Here is a 20,226-nt window from a genome sequence, read left to right on the forward strand (position 1 = left end):
TTTCAACTAGTGCTGTTTTCGAACTGGCTATTATCAAACATCTTATATAACATCTGTGATTACCCAAACTATATATATTGTAGCTTGTAATAGCTCATTTACTTACAAGTATACTCGATAGAATAAGTAGTAATCTTGAATCTTTATATAATGAGAAAATAAAGTGAAAGATTGAGAAGAAGATGAGGAATTGGAAGTTTATTTCAGAAAGAGAGTAAGCATAAAACCAAGCAACAGAAGAGGAAGATAGAAATCCTATTAAGCGACTTCTCTGCCTTCATCTCTTGCCTTCTAATCCTTGCATTGTTAGTACTGTTGTTTTCCATCAAGTAGTAAGAATTTGGATGAACAAACACACTACCCATCTCTGAATCATTTCCGAATATTCTCGCATAAACCATTTCTCCGAACATACCAACCATAGGGTGAACCGCTGCAGGTCTCATCATCGTCGGGCTTCCGAGACTGTTACTAAACATTGTGGGTTGGTTGTAGAATTCAGGGTAATATTGTTGAGGATGAGTTGATTGTGATTGGAATGACCTGCCATGAACTTGTCCACCATTTGGGGTAGTACTTCCAGTATTAGTAGAAGTAGCACTGAGAATGGCATGAACACTATGAGCAGAAGGTCTAGAAGGTATCTTGACATCCAAAACGGGACTTTTTTCGTTGTTGGATTCTGATTGAGGTTGGGAGTTGCCTCTGCCATAGAGAGGAACGATCATGGATTGGGAGACATCGGATTTGCAGACAGGACACTGTGGTTGCTGATCTGAGGAATTCTGAAAGTGGAGCCATTTGTAAATGCAAGGCCAGCAGTATAGATGACCACAGAGAGTTACTACAGGTTCGTTGGGATGGTCGAGACAAATGTTGCACTGGAAACCATCATCGATGTTGTTCAAAGTTTTTGCGGAGGAAGAAGAAACAGAGTTTTGCCATGGTTTTTCATCATTATCTTCCATCCCTTGGTATAGCATGGGTTCCTGGAAATACTCGTCCATCGCCATATTCTTCGTTTAAATCTGTTAAATACAACAGAGAATAAGCAAGGTTAGTGACTCTTGCATAAGAAAGGAAGCGGAAGATAACCCAAACACAACAAGGCAGAGAAAAATCATCCAATATACTAAGATCTGATCTGATCTTCCAAGAAGATCTAGTAATGCTAAGTGAAAGATAACAAAAACCCTAAAACTTGGCACATTGAAGTCTTTTACAGTCAGGTAACAATTCTCATGGTTTCCAAGGTTAGTTCTTACAAATCAAAAATGCTAAAACCATCACAACAACAGATGTAGTTCGTAGCTAAACATAAAAGAAGGGAAAGACATTTTTCCGTAGTATAAAATGTAATTTATTGAAGTAATTCAACTGCAAATTCATTTGACAATTCGATTGGCAAGTTGCAGCAACTCGGTTTTGTAAAACATAAAGAGGTGGGGACACATTTTATGAGCTATTCAATTATGGTCCAACTGTATTTGAGTAAGTAAAGACTACTCGAGAGAGTGGTTGGAAGCATTTGTTGCCTCTTAACAGAGGCAGTTGGTTTGAACCCCACAAAGGTACTTAATCCTTGTCATTTATTAACTTTTAAGCCTTCGTAAACAAACCCATTAGAAACATAAACCCTTTTTGACTAAAATCTAGATACCGCACATACATTAGCCGATGTCCAAAAGAAGCAAATAACAATAGACAACCCTATGTGAGACAACTGACTGCGACTGCAAGTAAAGATCTATCAAACCATTTAATCAAACTCGTAAACTTGGGTGAACCGACAATTTTCTAAGATGTAACCTTGAGTACTACCAAGGGCGAAGCCAGACGGGATCACAGGACTCAGGGTGGCTAAGCCATCATGAACTCCATAGATCAAGCTAGATAAAATTTTATCTATAAACCCATTTCCCAAACAAGATAAACTTATCCAAACAATGTTTAAAAGCTACATTTTTCGCAGTCTCTGAAGTGTATCGATCAACTAGAACATTATGCAACCAGTAACCGGAAGTTCGCTAGTAAACAACTGAGTTCCCTTGTGATTTAGCTTGGTTATTGAGTCAAGCAAATAATAAGTTTTGAATCGACCAAATTTACTCACAGTTCATACATGTTTCAAGTTTTCTAACACCAAAGTCATAAGAGGTCATATAAACGGAGGGGGGTTTTAGTCCAGATCTTCAAAAATAAGACTTTTATGTTCATCTCTGATATAGACAGAACTGAGTGAGTGAATCGGGGGCGGGAGTTAAGTCAGATGCAAACATCGAAAGAAGCACAGAAATAAATCGTCGGAAAGGGTAAACAATTCATTATCTAAGTTACTGAGTATTTACTTAATCATAATAAACAAGATACACAAAAATCGAAAACAAATCGTGTAGTCAAACAAATTTCCCTATAGCTTAAACAAATTTAACCTAATTATAAACAGTCAATGACAGAATTCAAAATCAAGCAATTTATCATCATAATTACAATATTTAACTCTAAGACCGTATAATCACATAAAAAAAAAACTTTAGCTAACCAAATAAACATGCAAGATCTATCATTTTCAATCAAAACCCAATAACAAGAGATCTTCTCACAGATTGAAATAGTTAATAGAGAGAATTTTGGAGTAGGATTTCAAAATCTTACCGTGATTTTGAAGCACAGTCGGTAAAGAGAGAGAAATAGATTAGCGAAAGAAAGTGAAAAGTGAACCTAGGGTTTGTGTTACAGAGCTTTATAATGGGGGGAAATAAGATAACGTAATCAGTTGGCGAAGATCTAATTGAAGAAGAAGGTTTCTGAAACCACTTCTCAATTCAACTTTTATAGGCGAAAATTAGGATAAAAACCGTGGGTGAAACTGGTACGTGCGAATAGATTAATCGTAAGCACGTGTGGTGTTTTCTTTCCCGTACATCGCTACACAAGTTTACTTTATTGCGTGGAAATAGCCTGAACCGTTTGATTCTAATCGGTAGAATTTGAGTGGGCCCTACTCGTCTCGGTTAACCACTGAAAAGTGTTCAATCCACGTAAGAAAGTTGAAAACTGTGGGATCTACTTTTTTTGTTCCTATTGGAACTATTTTGTAGGAAAGCATCGAATTAGAAAAGTATTGACGTGGCAAAATCAAAATCGAGGACAAATCAAAATCCTTGAAATGATTACTCCACGTAAGAGATAATAATAGTACAATATCCACATACCACTAAATTGGAAGTCAGACATTTGGTAGTGTCAGTGGTCGATAATATTGACATAAGTCGTCGAATTAGACCGTTATCGTATTTATCGTATATTTTTGATGTATCGACGCATTGTAATGATTATCGTAGTACAAAGAAAGTATTTTTGTCAAAAAAACAAACGAATAATTTATGTAGTGGGAAATTTTGTTATGAAAGTATGAAAACATTTTTTTTTAGTTGAAAAACATACAAAGCATGTAGATTCTTCGTGAAAAATTTGTGATTAGAAAAGTAAAGGTTGGGGGAAGTCTAGAAAGGTTAACTATTAATCCTCTTAAAAAAAATTCACAAGTTTTATTAGAAAATGGCAGACGCGTAAGTAATAAAGTTATCTTACTATTTGGAAACCTGCTATTGAACAAATATAATATTAAATATTTTTTTTTTCAGATAACTATTAGTCGTTGACTAGAAAAACTCTTTTGTTATAAATTTATGTTATGACGGTGGATTGTTGCTTTCAGACATGGTGTAGAAAAATAGTTATTTTCTTTATAATTTTTGTTTGCCGTCTAGTTGGTAGAGATATGAGTTACAATCGAAGTCAAATAGTTCCATAATATACATAGACCACCTTAATCTTGGAATTTGGACCTAATTTAAAACTACACCATGAGTATATCTAAAATTTGGGTACCTTGAATCTTACCAATAGATCATTTGTTAAAAGTTTTCCTATAATATTTCTTGTAAATCCCTAGCCAGTGAATTCCTCTTACCTTGATAGAGCCCTAAGAAAATAGAAATAGTTTCCGAAACTAGAAGAAGACGCTTTCATGTGAGAATATTTAAATATTAAGAATGTTTTATGTAACTCCTCATACTTTTTTTTTTTTTTTTTTTTTTGTTGAGAATAACTCCTCATACTTATTCTAATTGAATTCAAGTTTATGACGAGCATGCTACACCTCAATGATCTGAATCCTAACGTGAACATAAAATTTAAAAAATTGTTATACATTCATAAAGAATTATTTATCGTGCTTTAGTGTATGTTGAAAGACAAACACAAAGACAACATTTTAAAATTTAAATTTAAATGTAAAGTTTTTTAGAATAAAAACTATCTTTTTAATATAAAATGGAACTTTTTAGAGAATCTCAAAATTCATTTGGTCAGAAAATTATTAGTCAAAATGACGAAGATGCTTACCTAATACCTATAACATCGACAAAGTATCAAGATGTCTATGATCCCCTCGACTTATAAATATATTATTCCATTACATTGTTTAAACATGAAACATAACCTAACACTTTGTAATTTCGATGTCTCTAAACCATTCAATGGACTTTATATTTCGAACTAAAGACAAATTAATGCAATTATTCATCCAAAAGAGATATTATTGCACATTATAGTTTTTTTTTTGTTGAAGGTATGGTACATTATATATTTTTTTTTTGATGAAGGATGGTACATTATATTTGAATCATTGATTTGGGCATTTGGCATGTAGTGATAGTGATAAGTGGGGCTTTATCTTTTCCTCATCCTAACTTATAATATAAAAAAAAACTTATAATATCAAAAGTATATACTATATATAAGATGAGAAGTATCTGTTCATCTTAAGAACAAAATAAGTAGGAGAGAAGCCAGAGAATCAATGTTTCCCCATCATGGAAAATATAGGTAGTAATATATTTTTATATAAAATTCGATTTTTTTAAAATGAAAAATGAGAATTAGTTTCGATTTTTTTTTAAATGAAAAATGAGAATTAGTACTTATACTTCAATAGACCGAAACAAAAAAATATAGAACGCAAAAACAACATATTTAGGTCATGCAATACACTAATACTGTTGATAAATATATTTAAGAAATTTCTGTCTAGAATTATGAAGGTCGTGTTTGTTTATTTTGAAGGTCCGATTTGAGTTACTGGATCCATTTACTTTTCTAGTAAATTTGGATGTCAAACTGTCAAAGTAAGCCATTTTCTCAAATTATTTAGACTTCTTTTTATAGATGAAATCACCTAAATTGGATATAAAGCCTTGATTTAAGATTGAATTTCATTAAAACAATAAAATACATATATTGTGGATAAACTTGAGGTTATTGAAAAACAAAAGTCACATAAGTCTTGCTTTAACTGAACTTAACTTTAATAAATATATTACTACTGCCTCACAAAATGATAACGGTCCGAAAAATGGTTGGTATTTGTGTGTGTTATTTTTTTTTTTGATGAAGGCTTTGTGTGTGTTATTAGTGACACTGAAAATAACCATCAAATAATAATCCATAAAACGCATTTCCTACTGCACTGATAGCGACACTAAAGAATTATTGTGTCTTTCAATAATGTCATATGAGAGATGCTAGAATCACAAAAGATTTTGACAAAAAAAGTTCCCAGCTGATGTGGCGGTTGTGATTTTCATCTCTCAACGGCCTAGATTTGGTCAAAGTTTGAAACCACACCCGCCACATCAGCTGGGAACCTTTTTTTGTCAAAATCTTTTGTAACTTTATCATTTCCCATGTCATATACGGTTGAGTAAAAATCTTTAGTTTTGGTTATGAGACAGAGTCACTGACAACCAACTTCCACCACCACAATTGTTGATGTCCGAACAATAGATAACCTTAGGGGGTGAACCGTGAGGTGGGAAAAAGGCCTGAGGCTCGGACCGGCCCACAGGAACCCGACGTCACGAAGAACGATGGGCACCCCTCATTGCCCACGACGGATAGTACCCGCCCTCCCGGCCTGATGAATTTAATTAGTCGGGCACAGGAAGAGGAGGTTACCCGTGGTACTGCTATATCCCAAATGCCCAACGGGCCCGACAGTCTGTTCGCACTTGTTCCTACACATACGCATCATTTTATCCATTTGTAGAGTGAAGAAACTTTGTTGCTATACACATCAACGTAGATAGATAAAGATTGTAACAGCCACAACTTGGCTTCCAAGTTGATGCAATCAAGATATAGGGCTGGCTTGTGGACTTGTGGTTATATAACCCAACACCTTGCCTCCCCACACTGATTTTTCAGAATGTGATTGAGACATATACCTGACTTGTCTGAGCCTGAGATACCGAGTCAACTAGCGGGCTTGGGGGGATAATGACAAAGATCTTTTTTGAAAAAACCCATCCGATAAACCCGCTAGCCCTAATGGTGAAGGCAAAACTTGTCTGGGCCACCCGATCCCTGACAAGGTATGTTTGTCTTTTCATTTCATGTGATTTTAGTTGTCTATTTGTGTTGTTCAACATAATTATATATGTAAGTATTGTAAAATAGGTTGCTTAATAGTAGGGATGGGAATTCTGACCGCTACCCGGATACGCCCATGGACGACGATGGTTCGTGGACACCGATAATCGGCTCAGACAAAACCCGTCCGTCCAAGAAGGTAAAAGTGGACGGACGCGGGTAAAAAGCCTTACCCGACGTTCCACCCATGTCTGCTCGTTCAAAAGATCGTCCATGAGTCTGGACATTTACCTCTTTGTTTGTCCGCTTATGTTCACTCGTTGTGCATATATCCGTTGACGAGATCGTGTACGCGCGCATTCTAGGCAGTTAGCAGATAACACGCCCAACCGTTGTGCATGTACAACTAGTGTACAAGTCACCCTATCTCAAGTATCAAGCCATGCATTCACTTCGTAGCGGTCAACCACTATTCCTCCCAACGGATCACTCCTTATATCTATATAAAGAGGAGCACCTCCATTTCTCAGATCGTCAAATACAGAGCTAAGGAACACTTCTTCTTCTCTACTCGTTCTCTGATCTTCGATTATTTTTTAGATATTTTACTTATGAGTTCTCTGATCACTAGACGACTTCTCCTCTTTACTTTAAACGTTTATTTGGGTCTACTTATTCATGCTTCTCAGATCGACTGAACATCTCCAAGGAGATAAAAGCTTTCTCAACGTTTCTAGTGACAACAAAACTCATACCTCTGATCATCTTCATTCTCGTAGACTAGAGTTCTGGTCATTCCACGAGTGTCGCCATTCTCCGATTACACGTCAATGGTGACACCCTCGACATTCCATTTATTATTATAGTTTGCTGACTTGACCGTCGGAGGTCCTTTGCAGACACCATCCCGGTGTCCCCCAAATCTTCACGGGTTTGTTTGTCTGTTCATCTTTTTTTGGAGGTTTTTCTAGACATTGTTAGCGCCATCAATCAAGATATCAACGTTTGGAATTCTAGAAGACATTCACGCTTCTGACCTTCTACGGGTGGGAATCCGGTCGGGCGCCCAGGGGCACTTCAAATCCGAGCTCGGGCATTTCGGGAAAGAATATCAATAACCAACAGACTTGGCGGGCGGGCTCAGGCCGAGTAAAATAGAAAATTTCTTGCACAAAGCCCACCATGGATAGTAGTAATCCACAACAGGCTTAACGGGTTTCAGGCGGGTACTGGACCGTTCACTTTAAAATTATTAAAAAAGAAAATTTCATTAGTGTTTATGAAGCTGCCAACGGTGAAACCTGCATTTTTCATCAAAATTTTGAACATTTAATCTTGGTTTTGATAGTGATTGGAGGAGAGCATGTTCTTGGTTAGATATAACATTAGCAGTTTATTTTCTCATACAAGGAAAAGATGCAAGAATGGTTCAAAATTAACATAACACAACCAAATTCAAACATAGAAAATTCGGTATAACGAATCATAGTATACAAACACTAGATCTTGAAAAAATAATCAATCTATATATCTAACGAGAACCAAGAAGATGAGTGATGTAGACGCAGCGGAAATATAAAAATGATAAATAAAGTAAAGGAAGAACGGTAAAATAACTGAATAAACTTAATAAACTATAAACTTTGATTTGGTTTTCTCTTCAATCTGAATAATAAAATAGACTAGACCTCCTTTTATAGGATAACAAACTTTCCTAGATAGACTCAAACTAGGATTCTTAAAATAATAAAATACTCAAAACATAGAAACTTCAAAATAAAGAAATATCAAATTAAAGTAACTTCCTAATCCTATACTAATAAAAACTACTATTATGGCCGAATAGGATGTGGGCACGCGTGGACGTGGGCCCACATGTTTATGCGCCTGCATCAGCACCCTGTTCCCTAGAAGGTTCGTCCCGAACCGACTTTTGGATGGTGTTCAATTCTGTAGAACCTTCTTCAATCGGCAATAGTGACCCAAGCTTGGATTGAGCAAAAGAGGCCTCCCTTGAGTTGTGCATAGGAACCACAATAAAGAACATATAAGGGTGTGCCTGGAATAAAGTGAAAATCCTGAGAGATGCAAAATGTAATCGTTGGGTTCTCTCTTTTCTTGAAGACATGTCGGGTAAATATTGTAGGACTTGATTTTGTACTTTGTTTCGTAAGAGGTAAGGATCAACAAATGGAGATGATCGAAGGACAACTCCTCTTAAAACTTTCAGAATTTGAAATAACATATGTCCTTTTCCCCCGATGTAGTTGCTTTGATAATCATCACAAGAAAGTAATCGAATAACAGAATCAACATAAAAGAATAAATCTCTTGGTCTCCAAATATCCTTCAGTGCAACAATGAATTGTCGAGATCTCTTTTGACTTAGAGGCATGTCCTTTGAAACACATTGTAAAACTTCTAGAAAACAAATACTCAATTCTCCGGGTTTCCAAATGTAGTTACCTTGATAATTGGCACACGAAAATAGTCGAGTAGCATAATCAACAAAGTTACATACGCCAATGATATAAGAAGAGAGAACTCCATTTGAAATCCCATAACTTGTAGAGACATCTTGTATCCATGGTGATTGTGTAACAAGTATTTCTTCCTCAGCTTCCTTCGTTAAATCCAGATTATGACTTTCCTCTATTATGTTTTTGTCAAACTCTTGCGTGGAAGATAGTTCCATCTTATTCCTCTTGAAATTGGCTAGTTTAGGTGGTGGTGTAGTTGGTTGGTGGATGGTTTCGGTTGTGGTGGAAAGGTAAGACTCTAGGTTTGATGTTGGGTTGGTTATTGATAGGTTATGTTGATATGAATGTGGTGATGGAAAGTTCAATTCAAAAGTTGGAGTAAACGGTTCATGTGAGTGGTTTAGGTGGATTCGGTTTGGTGTTGTTTCATGGTCAAGGGATTGATAAGGATCACGGTAAGAATTTTGTTTCGTGGTTTGGTCTAGGAAGGAGTTGGATGGGTTTGGGTGTTGATTGTAGACGAGGTCTCCGTGTAATAGGGTAGGGTTGCGATTTAGAGAGGTGCAAGGTGTGTTTGTTGTGTAGTTGATGGGTTCAGCCGAGTAGGTAGTGGTGGTAGGGTAATGTCGGGCTTCATAAGGGACGTGGGTAAAAGATGGGGTGTATCTTGGTTCCGGAATGGGCCATGGGGAATGTTGGTTAGGTTGATAGGGACGGGTATTTGCAGCCGGATGGGTAGGGTATGCAAGGTGGTTGGTGGTGTGTGGGTATGGGATCGTTGAGTTACTGTTGTGGACGGGCAGGTTAGGGTAATGAGCAAAGAAGTGTTGATATGCTAGGGTTTGAGTGGGTAGGTTCTGTTGGACGGTTTCTCTTGGGCTTGGTGTTGCTTCGGCTAGGGTTTGGTAGGGTGGTAAAGGGTGGCCGAATATGCTTCAGTTTGGAGAAGTTTCGTTTAGGCTTTGGTTGGGGAAAGATGGGTGATGGATGGTGCTAGGGTTTAGCGAGGATTCAGGGTTTTGGCTTGGTGTAAAATAATAAGTGGAATACCATGGTGGCGTCGGCAAGGGATTTCCAAAAGACTTGTTATGATTTGGTTGTTCTATGGAGCAATAGGAAGATGGAGGGGAAGGAAAAAAATATGACTTACTTGGTTCGTCTCCGGGTTCCCAATCATACGAATATGTCGAATTCTTCTTTTGATGATTTTCTTCAATTTGAATTTTGTTTTCATTGTTATGTTTTGAATAGCCCCATTCGTCTCCGGGTTCCCAATCATACGAACATGTCAAATGCTTCTTTTGGTTATGATGATTTTCTTCAATTGGAATTTTGTCTTCATAGTTATGTGTTGAATATTTCCATTCGTATCCAAAATCATCCATATTCGACTCATCGAAATTTTCTGCCTCATAGTAGGAGAAGTTATCTTCTTGTCGATCATTGAAATAAATTTCTTGGTAAGATAAATCATCTTCCTCGCAATTAGATCTTTCTTCAAAAAAACTTTCATCACTATAAGACGAAGAATCCATTGATATAAAAACTAACCTTCACGAAAAAAAAATCCAGAATTTTGATGGCTCTGAATACCACTTGATGTAGACGCAGCGGAAATATAAAAACGATAAATAAAGTAAAGGAAGAACGGTAAAATAACTGAATAAACTTAATAAACTATAAACTTTGATTTGGTTTTCTCTTCAATCTGAATAATAAAATAGACTAGACCTCCTTTTATAGGATAACAAACTTTCCTAGATAGACTCAAACTAGGATTCCTAAAATAATAAAATACTCAAAACATAGAAACTTCAAAATAAAGAAATATCAAATTAAAGTAACTTCCTAATCCTATACTAATAAAAACTACTATTATGGCCGAATAGGATGTGGGCACGCGTGGACGTGGGCCCACATGTTTATGCGCCTGCATCAGCACCCTGTTCCCTAGAAGGTTCGTCCCGAACCGACTTTTGGATGGTGTTCAATTCTGTAGAACCTTCTTCAATCGGCAATAGTGACCCAAGCTTGGATTGAGCAAAAGAGGCCTCCCTTGAGTTGTGCATAGGAACCACAATAAAGAACATATAAGGGTGTGCCTGGAATAAAGTGAAAATCCTGAGAGATGCAAAATGTAATCGTTGGGTTCTCTCTTTTCTTGAAGACATGTCGGGTAAATATTGTAGGACTTGATTTTGTACTTTGTTTCGTAAGAGGTAAGGATCAACAAATGGAGATGATCGAAGGACAACTCCTCTTAAAACTTTCAGAATTTGAAATAACATATGTCCTTTTCCCCCGATGTAGTTGCTTTGATAATCATCACAAGAAAGTAATCGAATAACAGAATCAACATAAAAGAATAAATCTCTTGGTCTCCAAATATCCTTCAGTGCAACAATGAATTGTCGAGATCTCTTTTGACTTAGAGGCATGTCCTTTGAAACACATTGTAAAACTTCTAGAAAACAAATACTCAATTCTCCGGGTTTCCAAATGTAGTTACCTTGATAATTGGCACACGAAAATAGTCGAGTAGCATAATCAACAAAGTTACATACGCCAATGATATAAGAAGAGAGAACTCCATTTGAAATCCCATAACTTGTAGAGACATCTTGTATCCATGGTGATTGTGTAACAAGTATTTCTTCCTCAGCTTCCTTCGTTAAATCCAGATTATGACTTTCCTCTATTATGTTTTTGTCAAACTCTTGCGTGGAAGATAGTTCCATCTTATTCCTCTTGAAATTGGCTAGTTTAGGTGGTGGTGTAGTTGGTTGGTGGATGGTTTCGGTTGTGGTGGAAAGGTAAGACTCTAGGTTTGATGTTGGGTTGGTTATTGATAGGTTATGTTGATATGAATGTGGTGATGGAAAGTTCAATTCAAAAGTTGGAGTAAACGGTTCATGTGAGTGGTTTAGGTGGATTCGGTTTGGTGTTGTTTCATGGTCAAGGGATTGATAAGGATCACGGTAAGAATTTTGTTTCGTGGTTTGGTCTAGGAAGGAGTTGGATGGGTTTGGGTGTTGATTGTAGACGAGGTCTCCGTGTAATAGGGTAGGGTTGCGATTTAGAGAGGTGCAAGGTGTGTTTGTTGTGTAGTTGATGGGTTCAGCCGAGTAGGTAGTGGTGGTAGGGTAATGTCGGGCTTCATAAGGGACGTGGGTAAAAGATGGGGTGTATCTTGGTTCCGGAATGGGCCATGGGGAATGTTGGTTAGGTTGATAGGGACGGGTATTTGCAGCCGGATGGGTAGGGTATGCAAGGTGGTTGGTGGTGTGTGGGTATGGGATCGTTGAGTTACTGTTGTGGACGGGCAGGTTAGGGTAATGAGCAAAGAAGTGTTGATATGCTAGGGTTTGAGTGGGTAGGTTCTGTTGGACGGTTTCTCTTGGGCTTGGTGTTGCTTCGGCTAGGGTTTGGTAGGGTGGTAAAGGGTGGCCGAATATGCTTCAGTTTGGAGAAGTTTCGTTTAGGCTTTGGTTGGGGAAAGATGGGTGATGGATGGTGCTAGGGTTTAGCGAGGATTCAGGGTTTTGGCTTGGTGTAAAATAATAAGTGGAATACCATGGTGGCGTCGGCAAGGGATTTCCAAAAGACTTGTTATGATTTGGTTGTTCTATGGAGCAATAGGAAGATGGAGGGGAAGGAAAAAAATATGACTTACTTGGTTCGTCTCCGGGTTCCCAATCATACGAATATGTCGAATTCTTCTTTTGATGATTTTCTTCAATTTGAATTTTGTTTTCATTGTTATGTTTTGAATAGCCCCATTCGTCTCCGGGTTCCCAATCATACGAACATGTCAAATGCTTCTTTTGGTTATGATGATTTTCTTCAATTGGAATTTTGTCTTCATAGTTATGTGTTGAATATTTCCATTCGTATCCAAAATCATCCATATTCGACTCATCGAAATTTTCTGCCTCATAGTAGGAGAAGTTATCTTCTTGTCGATCATTGAAATAAATTTCTTGGTAAGATAAATCATCTTCCTCGCAATTAGATCTTTCTTCAAAAAAACTTTCATCACTATAAGACGAAGAATCCATTGATATAAAAACTAACCTTCACGAAAAAAAAATCCAGAATTTTGATGGCTCTGAATACCACTTGATGTAGACGCAGCGGAAATATAAAAACGATAAATAAAGTAAAGGAAGAACGGTAAAATAACTGAATAAACTTAATAAACTATAAACTTTGATTTGGTTTTCTCTTCAATCTGAATAATAAAATAGACTAGACCTCCTTTTATAGGATAACAAACTTTCCTAGATAGACTCAAACTAGGATTCCTAAAATAATAAAATACTCAAAACATAGAAACTTCAAAATAAAGAAATATCAAATTAAAGTAACTTCCTAATCCTATACTAATAAAAACTACTATTATGGCCGAATAGGATGTGGGCACGCGTGGACGTGGGCCCACATGTTTATGCGCCTGCATCAATGAGGGAAAGAAATAGAGCTAGATTGAAGAAGAAGAACAAGAAGAGAGAGCAAATGTAAATGTTAGAATTGAGTACTTCGATTTCAGTTCATCTTCTTTCTTCTAGATATATAATGAACATCTAAAATAACTTTTGATGAAATCAAAGCTAATAGAAATGGGAATTTGAGAAATAAATTCTTCCCTCTCTTTCTCTATCTCTCATTTTCTCTCTACATACATTGTAAGAAGGTGTCGCAATATATCTAGGGTGTGGGGGAATGGGATTAATGTCATATTAATTTATAAGCATTAACCTGCCATCGACCTAAATCTAACGGCCTTAACCGAAGGGTATTGTCAACCATTGGTAGCCAAGTGGTCCCAAGGTGTTGACAAAAACTCCAGAAAGCCCTGGAGGTCCCAGGTTCGAATCCAAAAGAAGGTGAAATCTTTAGTTTATTTGAATTGGGATTATTAGGGTATAAATAATGTAGTTGGGATTTAGGCCATTGTTTAGTTGGGCTATGTGCCCGGTTCTGTTAGAGTTTGAGTGGGCGGTTATCGAGCTTATCACATCTTTGATGTATCAATGCCAAATGTGACGACGTACGTTGATCGTAGTCGACTTCTAATAAAATAAAACTAAAGGGTATTGTTTTCCAGACGGTTACATCTAGATAAATAAATTCACACATGGATCAAACTTCAGGGGTGCCTATACACGGACTTTCTATTCGGGCTTAACAAACAAGTTAGGCACTAGGGCATGAATTTTTTAGATGAAGCCCAATCTTGCCCACTATCTATTGGTGGGTCGGGTGCACGACCCGTGTCGGGTTTCGAGTTGAACGTTTATCAGTCGAACTCGGGCATTTTAGACCGCGTTTCGGGTTTTCGGAAAAAATTCCCACCCCTACGACCTTCTGACTTCCGACCAGTAGACTTCCGACGTCTACAAACTTCGACTCTCTGACTAGACTATCTTAAGATTTCTTTTGTTTGTTTTTTTTTTTTTAATTTTTTTTAACTTCTTCTTCGATTTCTTGCTTAATTAGGTTCAGACTTTCAATTTTATTTATCTTTACGGTTTCAAACCTCTAATTCTTTGTTGCATATTGGTTCTTGCATGTTGTTTATTGATTTTGGTTTACCATCAAGAAACATTTTTTTTATCACATCTTCAAACATTTATTTGTGTCATATCTTTTCTGTTTTTATCTTTTGTTTCATCATATTCTTGAAGCTCTTTCGTCTATCTTTTACTTTCTTTTATCTACTACCCATGCTTTTTCTGAATTATCTTTTGAGTAACTGACCACGGTACCTTTCTGTCAAGCATGGGACACGCGTCTCCTTTTTATTGGCGTGAGGCCTTAGTCGTTTCTCGTCATATTAATGTCATGTCTAACTTAGACAGATATTCCCGGCGATTTACTGACGAGCACTTATTACGTAGTCATTTTTTGAGGTATCTTGCCTTTATTCTTTAAAACTTCCACTGAGACTTTTGTTCTTCATCTTCCATCAATGAATAGCTCACTTGTTGCTCGATTTTCTTCACGGAGAACTGTTTCTGGGTCTGTTGTTTACTTTTTCTCTTTGCTTGTTAAATCTGAGTCTGTTGACATTGTTGTTTATTTTTTCCCTTGTTTGCTATATCAAAACCGACTCTGCTGACACTATTGCTTACTTTTTTCTTTGTTTTATGTTTTGATGATGCTCCTTGTTGCTGGTTGTTGTTGATGGTTGATGTCCGCTCTTGATGTCGGTTGCTGGTTGTTGCTTGCTGCTGCTCCTGCTTGTTGTTGCTGGTTGATGTTCCTTCTTGATGTCGGATGTTCCTTGCTGCTGCAGTGTTGTTGTCTGCTCCTTGTTGCCGCATCTTTACATTTTTTTTTGTGGATATGAAGTTCTAAATTATTTGAATATGTAATTTCTTAATTTTTTTTCCAAATGGACATGACTTTATTCTGATGGTTAGGATAATTGCAATCTTCGATTGACAGTCGTATAGATAATTAAACTGAATCTTGAAACATATGAAGCTCGATCGCTCGATTCAATTGGCAACATAATGGCGAGTCAAGATTTCGAATCTAAGTATTGACACAATATGTCTAAGTCTCATCCAAATACCAACCAAGTGATGCTGTCTATAATCTTACTTCTTCATTTCTAGTTGTTTTTATTTTGTTCCTAAATGTATGTAATAAGTTACATTGAAGGTGCTTTTTGTGCTTTTTCAATATAATGATTATCTTTGCTTCTGATTTGGACATTCTGCCCGGTGTCTGGTCGACTGGCAAGTGCAAAAAAAAAATGGTCATGGACGGGCTTACTCACAAAGTAAGTTCCGTTTAGTTCGACGGTTTGAGCGGTCATTGATGGGATGTGTCTTATCCGTCCGAACGAGGAGAGTAGTTATTCGCGGACTGCCCGTCTGATCTGAATCCCACCTTTAGGCATTTATCATATTTTTCTTATTTTAACATGTTAAATAATGAATTATTTGGTTAACAAAAACAATAAAAATGGAAAAAGAAAAACAAGTTTGGTGTATTGATTTTCATTAATTGAACATGGTTTCTAATGTATTTGAACAATAACAAACCAACAACTTGAATTACTGAGTTTAGAGCGTCTCCAATGCAACACTCAAACTCTAAATCTTAGAGTGCCACATAGGATTTTTTTGAGTTTTTCTCTAAAATCCATCTCCAATGGAAAACTCAACATGAATCTCTAAAGTGATGTGTCAAGATTCGTTTTAGAGATTCTTAAGAGGACACTCTAAGTTTAGAGTGTCCTCTTGAGTTTCTCTAAGTGCCACATAAGCAAATCAATTAGTTTTAAACTAAAATATAGGTTTTTAGAGTTTCTCTCGAGTGTTGCAGTGGAGATGGTTTTCAAATAGAGTGTCTCTAAATGGCCAAATAGGAAAGAGACCATTTAGAGATCCATTTTTCACACTTGACACATAGGATTTTTAGAGTTTTTCTTGAGTCTTGCATTGGAGATGCTCTTAGAAAATGCAAATCTTTTATTCCAAAATAAAGCAAATCGACCATCCAGTTACAATACAAGGTGTATGATATCACATTAGCAGAAAATACGTAACGACGGGATATACAATCCAATTTCCTTTCTTATTATTAGCAATTTCTCATTACCATTAACATGTTTTGATTCTAAGAGGTTTCATTACATCATTGTAGTAATGTTACATCACTTGTGACCATCATTTGACAGAAATGACAAATACCAAATAAGTGTATATATACACGTGTTTTTCTAACATCTTTTAAAATCTAAGTTCTTTGTTTTTTTCTAAACAAAACATTCTTATTATCGGTACAATTAGTAAAGAGAGCCCTTATTACTAACTTGTTAAAAATAGAAAGTCTTAATAACTCTTTTGTCCTTTAAGACACATGTTAGAGAAGAACCCTCCTACATATAACTGTTAAATTTTCATAATGGGAGCATTTATTATCAATTAAGAATTGCCACAAATAATGTCTCATATACCTTTTGTGTCAAATAGTGGTAAATCTCAACATATATTTAGTCCCAATACAATCCAACCCAAAATAAAAATAAAAATAAAAATAGACAGACTTAGAAGATGGCATAAGACTAGTTTCTTCTATTCCTATAGAGAAGAGACAGAGGTACAGAGAGAATGGAAGAGAAAAGCAAGGGTTTGACAACATTGGAAGATGTCACAAGAAAAGGGAAGAGAATCATACACAACAACAACATCACTATTGATTCAAATTCAGATTCAGATTCAGTTAAGATTTTCAGCTTTCTCCCTGACTATTTGTTCTATGAAGTACTAGTAAGAATACCTCCAGAAAATATACTAAAATTTATGAACATCGAAAAATGGTCGAAAACAATCTCGACCGATCTCACTTTTATTAATCGAGTCTTAAGACCCATAAGAGAGAATTACTTAGGAATCATCACTTTTAATGGGGGCAGTTTTTACTATATGAAACAATCATCTTCTTCTAGTTGTTTGGAGCTTATACCAACTAATGACATTGAGATGACTTATTTCTCCATTAAGTTCACTTTAAATGATTTATTATCTAGAATTCATAATCACCATCCTCTCAAATCACCAATCATATTACCTTCAGTAAATGGGTTGATTTGTATAATGGATTTCATTTCGAAATCGGCTTATATATGTAACCCAACTACTTTAGACTTCAAAATTCTTCCAAATTGTCATGGTCATCATTTAAGAAGAAAAGTAGGTTATGGTTTTGGATATTCTCTTTCACCACCCTTACTACTACCGCCATCTTCATCTTCGTCTTCGTCCTCATACAAAACTGGTTTAGTATATAAAGTAGTTTTGGTGTCTTCTTCGAGCTGTCTTTGCTGCAAATCAGAGGATCCGGATTGGATCGAATGTGGAATTCTCACACTAGGAACTAAAACATGGAGAAAAATCAAAAGTCCTAGATACCCACTTCTTAATGATGCTGTTTTTATAGATGGAGTACTGTATTGGGTAGTTATGACTAGATTTCATGCGAATGCTATAATTGTATCGTTCAATATCGAGAGAGAAGAGTTTGTTGAACTAACATATCCTCTTCCTACTCATTTTAGTTTAGAATATGAAAAGGAAGGGAAGATTGTACAACTAGTGGACTTAAATGGAAGTCTTGGGTTCATTATTTGGATCATTAGTGAAGTTGATTATGAGCTCTTTGGAGCTATTGTACTTGAGATATGGAGAATGGTGAAAGTAGAGACAAATGAGGTGTCGGAAACAACAAAAGGCGATTCAACGACTACTAGTGGTACTACTAGTACTGATTATGGGTATTATTGGGTTCAAGATTACTCTATCGATATCAAGGACTTTTTTAAGGAGATCAATGGGATAGAACTCTTTAATACTCCATTTTGTTTGTTGTCATCTGCTGTTCAACTCTTGAAGATTGAAAACGGGAAGATTCTGTTTAAATTCAACGATGAAGAGAAGTCTACTGAAATGGGAATATATTCATATGATATCGAAAACAACAAGTATGAAAAAGTTGGTTTGGGGAACAAGTACATACAAGCAACTATCTATGAGCATAGCTTGGTACCTCTCCCATAAGTAAGTAATATTCTACCTCTTCCTCTTGATATTGTTAGAATATATTGTATATGTTCACTATCCTAATATTTTAAGACCTAGTTTGATTTCTTTTAGTTGTCTCTAATGAAATGATCTTTTACCTAATGCCATTTCCCTCATGCATGTATGGTTAGCCTTCTTAGCTAGCTAGTTTGGTTATTACTATAACCATAAATAACATTGACATTAATACGACTACACATGTATATGTTTTCGTCACCAGTACGACTACTACCAGACACAATTACTAAAGAAAAGGAAACTAGACAAGACTATAAGAATCCTTTCCTTGTATTAATTGTACTAGCTACGCCTTTTATTCGTAGGTTTTTCCGTGTTTTTTTTTATTTCAGGTCTTAACGAATATTGTTTTGCTCACAAGTACTTTTTTCCGCTTAGGACATGCACACAAGACGTTACATATATACTGTATCTCACACAACGTTTACGTACAAATTGAAGTGATTCTGAATGTCCAAAACAAGAGTATCCACGATGTCTACCATGGCAAAAATAGTTTAAAGAAAAAAAGGAACATATATTACATGCATGTCTTATACCCATTCATGAAGAGAAACTTGTATATATATATTACATATGTAATGCAGATACTCTGTTGACTTCCTTGTCTGATTGTAATGCAGGGAGACAGATGTGGTTGATCAATTCAGTTTATAGTGAGAGAGCCAAGTAAAAGGAGAATGAGAAGTAGAAACTGCCCTAAAGATCTATATATGCCTTCTGAAATGGAGATGATGATCATTGTTGATTAAAACAATTTATCGGACTAGCCTTGATGGTCTTATAACTTCTTTTTGGATTGAGTTTTGATTTGCTTTAAGATATTAAGTTAATTTCCTAAATGGTTTAGACTATTTGGTTAAAGACTTATTGACAAGTAATTTGGTGCCATATTAGTATTGAAAAACTTGGAGGTTCTTAGTGTTTGACACAGGTGCTTAATGGAAACAAAGGTGATAGTTATTAGGTTTTTAATTCGGGTACATAGTTTCTGCAACTTTATTTTTTTGAAACAGTAAAGCTCGAACTTTAGTCTCTACGATATAAAGAAACTCATGTTACCGACCAACTAGGGTGGACTTCACCAATACTACTCGTCACCTTAAACATTAATTTTAGTATAGTAGTTAAGGATCTTTCGAATATCTTATTCTCTTCCTTTTTTTCTTGATTGGATCTTCACGAACCCCTTTGCAGTCTCTCGTTATCGGTATGAGGTAATTATATGTCATTACCTTATACTATAATAGTCAAGAGTGTATGAGTGGTGTAAAGAAGGTGTATAGGAGGTGTAAATGTAATTTTGGTTTTGTTGTGTTTAGGCTTAAGTAGAGTCGGCTACACTATATCATGACTCCATAACTGCCTAACCAACTCTAACAACCTTCCTAACAAACTCTAACAACCTCTAACAACCTCTATCTCTCTATATAAGCTGTAACTCTTGTTTAATCAATACAAGCTTTCATTAGTTCGAATATGGTATCAGAGCTTTAGAAGCTCATACGAGCAAAACCGATCCTTCTCTCTCCTCTCTCTTTTTCTTCTATTTTCTCTCTCTAGGTTTTCGATTACTGTCTTCATCTTCTTCTTTCTTCTGCAACTTTCTCTCACTACAAATCAAGCAAACTTAGCTTCAAATCATGGAAAATCCTAAAATCAATTCTGTTCTAGTGAATTCAATGGCGAATGCGATA

At 36.1% G+C, this 20,226-nt stretch overlaps 2 protein-coding genes across 2 annotated transcripts; one reads left to right on the plus strand and one right to left on the minus strand.

The window, feature by feature from the left end:
* Nucleotides 1-15: 15 nt before the first annotated feature.
* On the minus strand, nucleotides 16-2,827 carry LOC147550750 (E3 ubiquitin-protein ligase RMA1H1-like). The gene is made up of 2 exons (XM_086669730.1): nucleotides 2,656-2,827; nucleotides 16-1,028 (listed from the first exon to the last, which is right to left on the minus strand). The coding sequence occupies exon 2, from the start codon at nucleotides 1,011-1,013 to the stop codon at nucleotides 204-206; it is 810 nt and encodes a 269-aa protein (XP_086525856.1). The 5' UTR covers nucleotides 1,014-1,028; nucleotides 2,656-2,827; the 3' UTR covers nucleotides 16-203.
* Nucleotides 2,828-17,041: 14,214 nt separating this feature from the next.
* LOC147550751 (putative F-box protein At1g32420) lies at nucleotides 17,042-18,487 on the plus strand. Its single transcript, XM_086668492.1, has one exon. The coding sequence runs from the start codon at nucleotides 17,042-17,044 to the stop codon at nucleotides 18,485-18,487; it is 1,446 nt and encodes a 481-aa protein (XP_086524618.1).
* The last annotated feature ends 1,739 nt before the right edge of the window (nucleotides 18,488-20,226 follow it).

This window comes from Eschscholzia californica, unplaced genomic scaffold (genome assembly GCF_041429995.1).
Source record: "Eschscholzia californica isolate CP2 unplaced genomic scaffold, dmEscCali1.0.p SCAF_3, whole genome shotgun sequence".
Taxonomy (NCBI): domain Eukaryota; kingdom Viridiplantae; phylum Streptophyta; class Magnoliopsida; order Ranunculales; family Papaveraceae; genus Eschscholzia; species Eschscholzia californica.

What these genes read in the sequence shown, in the direction of transcription:
- LOC147550750 (XM_086669730.1), bottom strand. Translation starts at nt 1,013, where the DNA reads ATGGCGATGGACGAGTATTTCCAGGAACCCATGCTATACCAAGGGATG.
- LOC147550751 (XM_086668492.1), top strand. Translation starts at nt 17,042, where the DNA reads ATGGAAGAGAAAAGCAAGGGTTTGACAACATTGGAAGATGTCACAAGA.